Genomic DNA, 12699 nt, shown 5'->3' with positions numbered 1-12699 from the left:
ACTAGAAACAAACCTTCATTTTAACACACTTTGGTTTTCCCCTCGTCTGGTGCGTGCGTGCGTGTGTGTGTGTGTGTGTGTGTGTGTGACTGTGTACAAATGCATTTGCATGTTCTTTCCGTGCTGCAGGGTTTGCATTGGGTTTGGTAGAGGTAGAGGATGGATTTGCACATTGTGGGTAAAGAGCTATACGTAGATGATCCTCTCCCCTGTCATGGAAACCCACCGCTGTGTTCATCTTTCAGCATCATTCACTACCTGCATGGGGTTTCACTGTTTGTTTTCTGACTTTTTAGACGGAGCTCTTTGCGCGTCGTCGCTGTCGGGCAGAAACCTTGTATCTCTATATCTCAACTTTCTATGTTTTTTCTTCCGCCCGCAATGAATGCATTACTTTGTCATAATACGTTGTCACAACAGTAGCAAAGATAGCCGATCTGCAAGCTCACAATGCGTCATGAAGCGACCCGTTGTGGGTTTATTAGATCTGCTATGAAAAAGTCTGAAACAGTGTTTTGCCTAAAGAAGAAAGTTTTTGTCTGTGTGCTTACCCGTGTGTGGGTGTGTGTGTGTGTGTGTGTGTGTGTGTGTGTGTGTGTGTGTGTGTGTGCGTGCACGCGTGTGTGTATATGTGCGTGTGCATGCGTTTCCAGTAGATGGAGGGTGGAGCGAGTGGAGTAAGTGGTCTGCGTGTGGAGCAGACTGCTCCATGTGGCGGAGCAGAGAGTGCACCCAGCCGACGCCTGGCACCGGGGGCAAAGACTGCCAGGGCCTGGACCTCCAGTCACTCAACTGTACCAGTGAACAGTGTCCTCAGAGTGAGTACACATTTTCACTGAAACCCTCTAGGGTCGGAACCCATTTGTGGGTTGCGAACAATTTTTCCCTCCAATTCACAAGTTTCACGAGTTACGTTTCCGTTGTTTAACACTTAGCCCGCTAGCATTTATTGATTTTTTTTTTGCTAATTCACGCCAGCATTTTTCCCAGTTGAGCTCTTATTTTGAAAAGCCACATTTCCAGACTACCGGAAGTGAACATAACCTAGTAAGTGGAACAGGTCCTGGACAGGCCTTGTTTACAAGATGGGTCTATACCGGGGCACTGGAGAGGTCCACATCGTCGGCTCTGTGCCGTCAAAGAAATGCCATCTGGGACAAGGAATAGGAGATACAGGCGATTGAAAGAAACAGATAGAATGGATTATTATGGCGAGGTCGATCTAAGATGGGCGATCCATTGTCATGACAACAACAGGGAGCTACCCAATGCTAACGCAAGTAGCATTATGGCTTGATCGATCGAAAGCGCTATAAAAGCACAATTGCCATTGATCAACGGCAATGGCGGTAAGCGTAGTATTAAATAATAGGCTTCAATTGACCTAGATCTACGGCAATGGTGCAGAAACGGTTAATTCGCCGTTTTTTGATAACTTTTCAGACTTGCAGGTTTTCCCTCTGACATAGTAGGACATGTCACACGTTTGGATCACGTGACCGGAAAAAAATCCGTCACAGGGCTTCTGGGAAAATGAGGCGGCGCAATGAAAGTCTATTGGAGCGCAATGGCGGCGCCCATGCCTTCCAGTTCCCCGCTGCTGTTGTTGTCGTCGCGACTGTGGAATATATTTGGACACTATTACAAAACGATTTTTTTCCTCTCCTACATTATTTCAAAACCGCAATTTTTGTTCCTGAATTAAAAACAAATTCAATGATTTTTAACATTTTTCGATAAATAAAACACATCTAAGAAATTCCTTAAATGACTAGTGGAGTAGTGAAAATAGCCGATCTACAAGCTCACAACGTGGCGGGAAGCGATGCGTTGGGGCCGCCAAGTTATTGTTTGATATATTTATAAAATATCCCATTGATTTTTTTTAGATGGTATGAAAGCTGAAGCCTTCTCTGTACATGTACTGTCTACCCTCTTTCCTCTTTCTAAATTGCTGGTTGATGGCTTTGAACTTTTCAAAGCAACCACAGACAAATAGTCCGGCAGTCGAGGTGGACAGGTGGGAAATTTGGTATATAGTCTTTTTTTATTGGCCTAAAATATTGTCTATATACATACATTCATGAATCCATAGACATGTGATGAGGTCAGCACATTTTGGGAACATTTGGACAAGTGGCTATGGCTGCTTTTAGCCCAACGAGTGTATTTTGTGCAAAACTAATGCTTGGAATGGATTCAGAATCATGAAAAACCCCTAGTTTGTCACATGCTACTTAAAGCAAAAGGAAAATTTGACATTTTTGCCCATAGGATTGTTAATGGTAGGGTCACAAGAAACAAGAAACCCCTATAAAAAAGATTGCCCAATACTAACAGGTCAGAAAGTGGATTTATGAATGTATGTACATATAATATATGTAATATATGTACATACATATTGTCTATATTATAGACAATATTTTAGGCCAATAAAAAATACTATATACCAAATTTCCAAAAGAAGCCTGTCGGCTGCCGGACAAAAACATATGATTTTAAAAATGTACATAAATCACATCACATGAATTGCACTTTGATTGCTTTGATCTTTCTATTGGTACAAATTAACTGGCAGTGCACTCAACCACCGTGCAAACCTGCCAGTGCAAGAGAATTTCTATTTTATTAATTATTTTAGTATTATTATCTTATTTTATTTCGTTTTTGGAGGGGGTGTTACCAACCGCCTCTGCCTAGAAACAGCCCTGCACATCTATTCTCTAAAACTGTGCAGAGCGCGCTGCTATTTTCAGTGACCATGCCTGGGTCATTCCTATATCTGGAAGAATTAGTTTCTGAGATGAACAAACTTGACAATTCTATGCAAGACCACATACTGTACCATCCAGCTGTATAACAGAATAGAAGGCTGGACTTGAGTTAGAACTGTACCACTTTTTCTCTGTCTGCACCACATCTCCTTGCCAAAAATAGCCAGTCTACAAACTCCCAGTCTGCTGCCACTCTTTTAAAACACAGCTAAATCCATTTCTGTTTGCTGCTGCATTTGATTGATACACTTTTCTTTCATTTCAGTTTTTTCTTTCTCTTCTGCACTAAATCTGTGATTGTCTAATTGTGATTATTTTGCTTATTGTTCTGCGTGAAGCACATTGAATTGCCTTGTTGTTGAAATGTGCTATACAAATAAAACTGCTCACAATGCATTGCATTAATGCGCTGTGAAATTGAAATCAAACTAATTTAATGAATCAATTGAATTGATCGTGGCTGATCTACGCATGTTCTTTTTTGTTTATTTGATAAAAAAATGCTTAATGTCGTTCATGGTGGACTTGACCTTTTACCTTATACGGCTTACCGGTGGTTCCCACAAAGTCTCATGGAAAGTTTCCGCCCTTCTGTTCTCAGGTTATTTTGTTCACAGACAGACAGACGCACATTGGTGGAAAGTAACTAAGTACATTAGTTAAGTACTGTACTTGTACAATTTTGATGTATTTGCACTTTACTTGAGTATTTCACATTTTCAGTACTTTATATATTGTACTTTACTTTGTACATTTTGATTATTATTACAAAACACTTACACTTCAGCCACATTTCAGCCATTTGAAAATAGCCGATATACAAGATTCTTATCTTTTACTTGTAAGGGAGTACTTATACATTGCGGTATTGATACTTTTACCTAAGTATCAAATGTGAGTACTTTTTCCAACACTGCAGACACACAGACAGGAGCTATTACTGTACCAACAATACAATAGCCTGCATACACCAGCAGGGTCATGAAGTACAAACCAATACAACATACTACACAGCTAGCATGTCATTTCACCACTGCTGTACTTTGTCACAGCAGGCCGTCACTGGAACTTGTTTTTGTGTGCTATTGCTCTATTCATGTAACAGCTCTGTTGGGCAGATTCTAAAATAGTCGCTGACATTTTTTTGTTTCTTCGCTCCAGCGTTTTGCGGGCGTCGATACGCAGAATGACCGAGGGCTTTTGTGTCCAAAAGCACATATATATATAGATTCCTAGCGCGGCGGAGTCGGTCTCATCTTTTATCCTCCTGCGACCTTATCGACTAGTAACTTTCATACGGGATGGTGTCCGCCTTCACAAGGGAGTGGTATTGATCAAAGAGTCCTCTATTCAGCCCTTCCTCGCCCCTCATAGTAGACTATATGTGGCCTTGTATACAGGATTTGTTTGAATTAGCCCAGGTCTCATAGTAGATTACTGTATGCCATAGGATATGTTGAATCAGCCCAGGTCTCATAGTAGATTACTGTATGCCATAGGATTTGTTTGAATTAGCCCAGGTCTCATAGTAGATTACTGTATGCCATAGGATATGTTTGAATTAGCCCAGGTCTCATAGTAGATTACTGTATGCCATAGGATATGTTTGAATTAGCCCAGGTCTCATAGTAGATTACTGTATGCGGCCATAGGATATGTTTGAATTAGCCCAGGTCTCATAGTAGATTACTGTATGCGGCCATAGGATATGTTTGAATTATCCCAGGTCTCAGGCGTGTCTGGAAGCTGTATTGTCTTCTCACCTGCAGTGCTGTTGTCACTCCTCTCTGACATGTTAATATAGAGCTAAGAATACAACATCGTCTTTGTGCTGATAAAAAAACACAACCAGCCAGAGTGTACTGTGTGCATTCTGTATAGAATAATCATTACACTGTGTAGACAGAGTACTGTGTACACACACACACACTGCATACAGGTCAGATTAGCTGTGAAAACTCACACATGGAACGTATTATGGCTCATGGTGCGTACGCAAGAAAGCTTTTATGCGTGTTTGGGACTGAGTGTGTGTGTGTGTGAGTGTGTGTGTGTGTGTGTGTGTGTGTGTGCGTGTGCGTGTGCGCGTGTGTGCGTGTGCGTGCGTGCGTTTGTGGCCAGTGGTGCTCCAAACAGTGCCACCAATTTGCGTTCCGACGCAAATTGATCCCTCGCAAGACATGCGTCAACCACGTTTTAACCCCGTAAAGCAGTGCTTCTCAACCTTTCTCAAGCACTGGGCTGCCGGGCCCCCCGATGGTAGCCACATGGCCAGGATTATAAATGGCGTCGCTCTCCTCCCAGCCTTCAGCCCCAGTATAAAGAGTCACCGCAGGTTCTCTCAGCGCCCAGATGGACATGAAAGAAACGCTTCTGTTTGTTGCTTTGTTCCCCACAGATATCAAAGAAGGGATTAAGCTCTATTTGAATAATGTCGCTGTGGGGTATGTCCAACAAAACAACGTTACTTTTCAGGAAATGGGTGAAAAAAAGAACCATGTGTTCCAAATGGATCCAATGTAGTTTTGATTTAAGTTCTTGTTGATGCTTTTCATTGGTTAAATGTTTATTTTAAAAGTACACAGACACACTTAAACTTGAGTAATTTAAAATGCAAACAGAAAAAGTTGAAATATGTAGATACGAGGATCTGTCTGACAAGAACAATATCAACTAGAAAAAGTGCCCTTCTGGGCACAGGTCTCCACCAGGAGGATAGGACTGTGTGAGATGTTTGGCAAAATGTTTAGGAGTAATATAAATAAGTAATATGTTTGCCTTTGATGGCAATTGGATGATTTGAGGCGTTTTGTTCCAAAAATGTGTTTTGCAAAAATCAACCTGTTGGTGGCGCTATAACAGGCCAATGTGAAAAGGGTGGGATATATTCCTCAGCCTAGTAAGAAAATGTGTGAAAGATTTGACGTAAATTGCATGCTGCGTTCATGATTTGAGGCTTTTGTTCAAAACGGGGCAATCTTGCAAACTGTGAAAGCCAATTATAGCCAATTAGGATGGAATATGAAATATCGGACAGATCCGACTTGAGCACATGACCATAGAGATACTGTGTAACGATTTTTGAGATTTTTGGACAGAATCTGGAGGAGTAATATCCAAAAATGTGTTTTACAAAATTCGGCCTCCTGGTGGCGCTATAAAAGGCAGATGTGGAAAATGCAGGTCAAAGGTTTGTCCTTGGCCTCTAGGGAGTGTGCATGCAACGTTTCACGCAGATCGGTGCAGTTTTAGGTAAACAATGTTAAAAGCTGCCTCATGGTGGCGCTATAACAGGCCGTTCTGGAAAATGCGGGGCAGAGGTTCATCGTTGGCATCCAGGGAGTGTGTGTGCAAAGTTTGACATCGACCGGGTTAACGGTGCCGGAGATTAGCTGGTAACGGACGGACGGAAGGACGGACACACACACGGACGGACGGACACACACACGGACGGAGTGCAAAACATACTCTCTCCCCATGCCTTCGGCCTGGTGGAGACAATGAAGTGATGATGCTCGATGTGGATATCATTACTGTCGGGAGAAACCTTGTATCTCCATAGTGAATGAATAATTGTGTAAATAAACACGTGTCGTGTATTATTTTACGATTCCACACACGTTCATACAAAAGTAGTGAAAAAAGTCAATCCACGAGCTTGTAGATCGGCCATTTTCACTACTTATTTTTAAAATAATAATAATACATAGGAACGGTTTTGTAAAGACTGGTTTTGGCTTTTCTGCCTTTATTGATAGTTTCAAGTGAAGACGGACAGGAAGGGGGCGGGGGGGGGGGGGGGGGGGGGAGAGAGAGAGACACGCAGCAAAGGTCGCCATGAACGGGACTTGCGCTGTTGAAAGGAATGGGTTTGGACATGTTTTCCACCCGACATGTACAATATGAAGTATCCCAGCCAGGGCCACATCATCTCACATGTATTATATGAAGTATCCCAGCCAGGACCACATCATCTCACATGTATTATATGAAGTATCCCAGCCAGGACCACATCATCTCACATGTATTATATGAAGTATCCCAGCCAGGACCACATCATCTCACATGTACTATATGAAGTATCCCAGCCAGGACCACATCATCTCACATGTATTATATGAAGTATCCCAGCCAGGACCACATCATCTCACATGTATTATATGAAGTATCCCAGCCAGGACCACATCATCTCACATGTACTATATGAAGTATCCCAGCCAGGACCACATCATCTCACATGTATTATATGAAGTATCCCAGCCAGGACCACATCATCTCACATGTATTATATGAAGTATCCCAGCCAGGACCACATCATCTCACATGTACTATATGAAGTATCCCACCCAGGGCCACATCATCTCACATGTACTATATGAAGTATCCCAGCCAGGACCACATCATCTCACATGTATTATATGAAGTATCCCACCCAGGGCCACATCATCTCACATGTACTATATGAAGTATCCCAGCCAGGACCACATCTCACAGAGAGCTTGTTATTAATGTTATTAACAGTGTGCAGACAGCACCGATCTGTGAGGCAATTCCGCAAACACAGGGTTAAACGCGGGGCTGCACTCGTCACGGGCCACTGGGTTAATAAAATAAATGATGATTCATACACACGATTAATACCGTTGGATAGGTGTGTGTGTGTGTGTGTGTGTGTGTGTGTGTGTGTGTGTGTGTGTGTGTGTGTGTGTGTGTGTGTGTGTGTGTGTGTGTGTGTGTGTGTGTGTGTGTGTGTGTGTGTGTGTGTGTGTGTGTGTGTGTGTGTGTGTGTGTGTGTGTGTGTGTGTGTGTGTGTGTGTGTGTGTGTGTGCGCGTGCGTGCGTGCGTGCGTGCGTGCGTGCGTGCGTGCGTGCGTGCGCGCGCGCGCGTGCGTGCGCGGTGAGAGACCTCTAGTCACGTAGGACGAGGATATAAACAGGCTTCTACTGCATGTAGTGGATCCGATGCCATGTTTGGTTTCACTGCACAAAGATGTTTTGTGTGTGTGTGAATAACAAGTGTTATTTACAATAACAAGTTACAAGTAAAACATTATTTCTCCCACCCGTCGTCACACATGCACACACATGCGCACGCACGCACGAACGCACGCACCACGCACACACACACACACACACACACACACACACACACACACACACGCGCCACACACACACACACACACACACTCACACTCCCAAGTAAACACTGACGGTGCACAGGCAGAGTGCTGGCTAGTGAAGAATGGTCGGTCCCAATCTGTTCTGTGCAGATGCAGATGTGTCTCCATTCCTAGGACAATGGCCGTGTGAAGTCATGTAATAAGCAGAGCAGGCTTCTGGCTCGTCATGCTCACTGTCAGCTGGAAACCTTGTATGTCCAAAACTCTATTTTTATTTATTTTATTTTTGATGGTTTACTTTAACACTGGGAAAGCATCCACGTCGTTTTAGATTTTAGCCTTGGCTATTAAAAAAAGAGCAGATCTACGAGCTCACAGTGCGACGGCAACATTTTTTAAACCATGCAAGGCACCGACCTGCACCTCAGGAGCAATTAGGGGTTCAGAGTCTTGCACAAGGACACTCCGGGGGATCGAACTGGGGACATCGTGGGTTCCCATTCTGCTGCTCTACCGGCCACTCTACCCTATAGAGCCACTGCCGCCCCCTTTTTAACACAAGTCTTCTATTCTGGAGGTCACTGCCACAAAACATTTTCAGATGGGGGTCCGTGGCCAAATATATATATTAATTAGGGGGTCCACGACACAAAAACGTTTGAGAACTACTGATTTAGAAGGCATTTGTAGAATCGGCCTGAGCCAGGGCTTAATGGGTTAAAAGCATTTAGAAATTGTGAAAATAGCCATCAAGCTTGGCTATTTTCACCTTGTTTCTCTTGTGTAATGGAGTAGGCCTATAGGGCATTCATTTCATGGGGGGAAAAAAACTATAAAAAGAAGAAATATGGAGATACAAGGTTTCTGCGGCGTCAGCAATAACCACATGCTTCATCCATGTCTGCAGGCGATTAGCAGCCGTACAGCACTCATTCTCTCCCAACGGGATTCAGCAATATAATCACTGCAGTTTGAGCCTTAGCTGTTCTGTCGTCCATCCGTCACACTGTGTCTGCACACGGCTGCAATTTTCTGATTTTTAGCTGCGCTTTTCCGACGTATTTCATAAAAAAACGCATCCAGTCTGCCAGGACCTTTACGCACTTACACGCACGCACGCACTTACACGCACTTGCACGTACGTACTTACTTACACGCACGCACGCACGCACGCACGCACACATTGTTTTTTACTGTACTTGTGTGAGGACATCAACATTTTAGGACGCCATCGAAAACATCCTGAAAAATATATATTATGTTTATAAATATTATGTTTTCCGGTGCACAACACCGACAGATAATATCAAGAATAGCAAAAGTAGCAGATCTACAAGCTCAAAACACGACTGCTACTTTTGATGCTTTTGTGGGACGCTGCAGTAGTATGATCAAGTATCAAATATCAGTTCTGCTCAGAACGAACCCATTGAACACTTAAACAGATCATTTTTTAAGCGTTTGATGCCTACGAGATAAAGCAAGCCAAAAAACTCTGCAGGGGAAAAACTAAAGAATATAGCTGGCACGTTGCCAGCGTTAGAGGGCACTGAGAGAATGTCAGCAGGAATCATGCATGCGTTATGCGTTCTCCACACCACATTAGGACAACAACACCACAACCATTATTTGGCTTAATTTGTGTAATGAACTCCATTTGCAATGGCATCCCATTTGGGGGGGGATTATTATAGATATGATTGCATACTGCGTTTAAAAACCCCAAGAGTGTTAATCTCATCGCTCTGGTTTTCATATTTTCTGCAAATGGGGACTAATTCAACATGCAAACAGCTGATAATGCACCGTGGGAGGCTGGTGTTTGTCAGCAGAGACCAGGGAGGTTATATCAGTGGTGGTAGAAAAGATGTGTCACTGGTAGGCGGCTTTCTGAAGTGTCTTCTGAAAGAATATATATTCAAAGATTTGTGCCTACAAGCTCGTAGCGCGCCACTCGGTGGCTATGAGCTTGTAGATCTGCGAGAGAAGCGTGTCGCTACTCTCCTTCTACTGTCGTAGCAACAATAGCCGATCTACAAGCTCAAAGCGTGTCTCAGTGTGGCGCGTTTTGAGCTTGTAGATCAGCTATTTTTGCTATATTTGAATTGAAATCCTGAATAATTTGTTGCTATTTTTTAATTGGAATCCTGAAAAGTAAAATTTAGTTATAGTTATGTTAACTTTATGAACTAAATACAAATACAATACATAAAAAAAGACTAAAATATTGTATTTGTATTTGTATTTGTATTTATTTATTCAGCACAGTATAAAAAACAACACAGTGAACATATAAATATAAGAAGGGTAAAGTGCTAGGCTGACGCAAAAAAGCCCAAGGGGCTTATACGAGGCCTCTACCTATATAAATCAAAATGAAACATTGTACAAGAGATATAGAATATCCAGAAGACATAATTGCAGTATATAAAACAAGAACAAAAAAAACAAACAAGAACATGATTAGAACTAGAAAAAGTGCCCTTCTGGGCACAGGTCTCCACCAGGAGTGTGTGTGTGTGTGTGTGTGTGTGTGTGTGTGTGTGTGTGTGTGTGTGTGTGTGTGTGTGTGTGTGTGTGTGTGTGTGTGTGTGTGTGTGTGTGTGTGTGTGTGTGTGTGTGTGTGTGTGTGTGTGTGTGTGTGTGTGTGTGTGTGTGAGACACGGCTTTGCCTGTTGTAGCGCCACCATGAGGCTGATTTGAAAATTGGCATTTCTTCCTCAGCCCAGTGGGAATATGCATGCACAGTTTCACCGCAATCCGACGCTGCGTTGAGTAGTTGTGGCGATTTGTACAAAACGGGTACAATGCGGGCTACTCCTGAAAAGTTTAGAAGCCAATCGTAGGCAATGAAGGTGGATTATGAGAAATCAAACAAACCCATCTTGATCACATGACTATGGAGAGCATGTGTACCGATTTGTGTGAAATTTGGATAACATCTGAAGGAGTAATATAAGAAAATGTGTTTTACATATGTCGGCCTCCTGGTGGCGCTATAAAGAGCAGATGTGAAAAATTCCAGGCAAAGGTTTTTCCTTGGCCTCTAGGGAGTTGGCATACAAAGTTATATTATGGAGGTAAAAACACTTTTCGGCCAGTTATAGCGCCACCATGAGGCTGAGTTGAAAATGTTCACATGGCATTTCTTCCTCGGCCTAGTGGGAATGTGCGTGCACAATTTCACGGAAATCACACGATGTGTTCATGATTTGCAGCATTTTGTTTGAAACTGAGCACTCCTGCGAACTTTGGAAGACAATCTTAGCCAATCAGGATGGAGTCTGAGAAATCTGAAAGACCCGTTTCGTTGAATGGCTCTAGAGAGACTGTGTACCAATTTGCGTGATGTTTGGACAAAATCTGTAGGTGTACTGTCCAAAAACTTGTTTTGCACAAAGCGGCCTCCTGGTGGCGCTATAACAGGCCGTTCTGGAAATTGGGGCAGAGGTTCATTGTTGGCATCCAGGGAGTGTGTGTGCGAAATTTGGCATCGACCGGGTTAACGATGCCGGAGATTAGCTGTTCACAGACGGACGGACACACGGACACACGGACACACGGACGGACGGACGGAGTGCAAAACATACTCTCTCCCCATGTCTTCGGCCTGGTGGAGACAATTATAGGTTATCTACATGATTAGAGAAAAGAAGAGATGATACAAAGAAGTATAATTAAGTAATCTGGTCAATTAAGTGGGTCCTAAACTTATGTTTGAAATTATTTAATGAAGTAGAATTTGATGAGATTGCTGTATAGGTGTTCCATAGCTGGGCCCCCCTGTATCTGATGGAAAACTGACACAGACCAGTACGGAACTTTGGGAGATGTAAATGATTTGCCTGTCTCTTATTGAAGTGGTGCACATCACTGTTGAACTGGAAAAGGTCTTTACATGGCAAAGAAAATGAAACTGGCTGGAACAATACTTTGAAAATAAAGTTGCAGGTTAGGTATGTATTTAAATTAAAGAGTGGTAAAATATTGAGTTGTTTGAAAAGAGGGGCAGAATGAGCAGACCAATCACTGTATGTGGCAATCCTGCAGAATCTTTTTTGCAACATGTGGAGTTTGTGAAGATGAGTATTATAAGTAGCTCCCCAAATGATATTGCAATATATAAGATATGGATAAATTAAGCTATAATAAAGAGTTGGGAGACAGTTTTGATTAACCAGACTACGGAATTTGCCAATAATGCCAATAGATTTTGATATTTTCTTACAGACATGGCTAATGTGGTTTGTCCAGCTTAGTCTTTCATGGATAATTACACCAAGGAAGGTTGTTGATGTAACCTGAGAAATTGGATCATCTCCTATAGACAGACAGGTGTTAGAATTACAATACTTTTTATTTTTTGATGTAAATATAATACAATTCGATTTTTTTTATGTTCAGTGATAATTTGTTTAATTTAAACCATTTTGAAATATTTTCAAGATTGTGATTAGCCTTTGCCATTAGAGCTGAGAAATCAGTATGTGAAATAAATAAATTAGTATCATCTGCAAAAAGTACAGGAAACAAGGACAAAGCCGCAGCCAAATCATTTTATCATCATTTTAAGGAGGCACTCTCTGATGATTTACCGTTGATGCTAACAAATTGTTGACGGTTATGAATATAATTAAAAAACCATGTATGAGTGATTCCAGCAAATCCATAGTGTAGTAACTTTTGAAGAAGAATATCATAATTAACAGTATCAAATGCTTTAGATAAGTCGAGAAAAAATCCCAAAGCGTATTCATTATTATTGAATGCAGTGTGAATTTTATCAACCAATTGAAGAATAGCCAT

The 12699-nt window shown here is 42.2% G+C and overlaps 1 protein-coding gene across 2 annotated transcripts in view; it reads left to right on the top strand.

Moving 5' to 3' along the window:
• unc5a (unc-5 netrin receptor A) overlaps positions 1–12699 on the top strand; it is a 299074-nt gene that overhangs the window by 218096 nt on the left and 68279 nt on the right. For both annotated transcript variants that reach the window (XM_079501568.1, XM_079501567.1), the window contains one exon: positions 654–818. In XM_079501568.1, the coding sequence (XP_079357694.1) occupies positions 654–818 (165 nt within the window). The remainder of the gene's footprint in view (positions 1–653; positions 819–12699) is intronic.

This window comes from Electrona antarctica (assembly GCF_951216825.1).
Source record: "Electrona antarctica genome assembly, chromosome: 1".
NCBI classification, from domain to species: Eukaryota; Metazoa; Chordata; class Actinopteri; order Myctophiformes; family Myctophidae; genus Electrona; species Electrona antarctica.
This window is presented reverse-complemented; position numbering and strand designations above follow the sequence as displayed.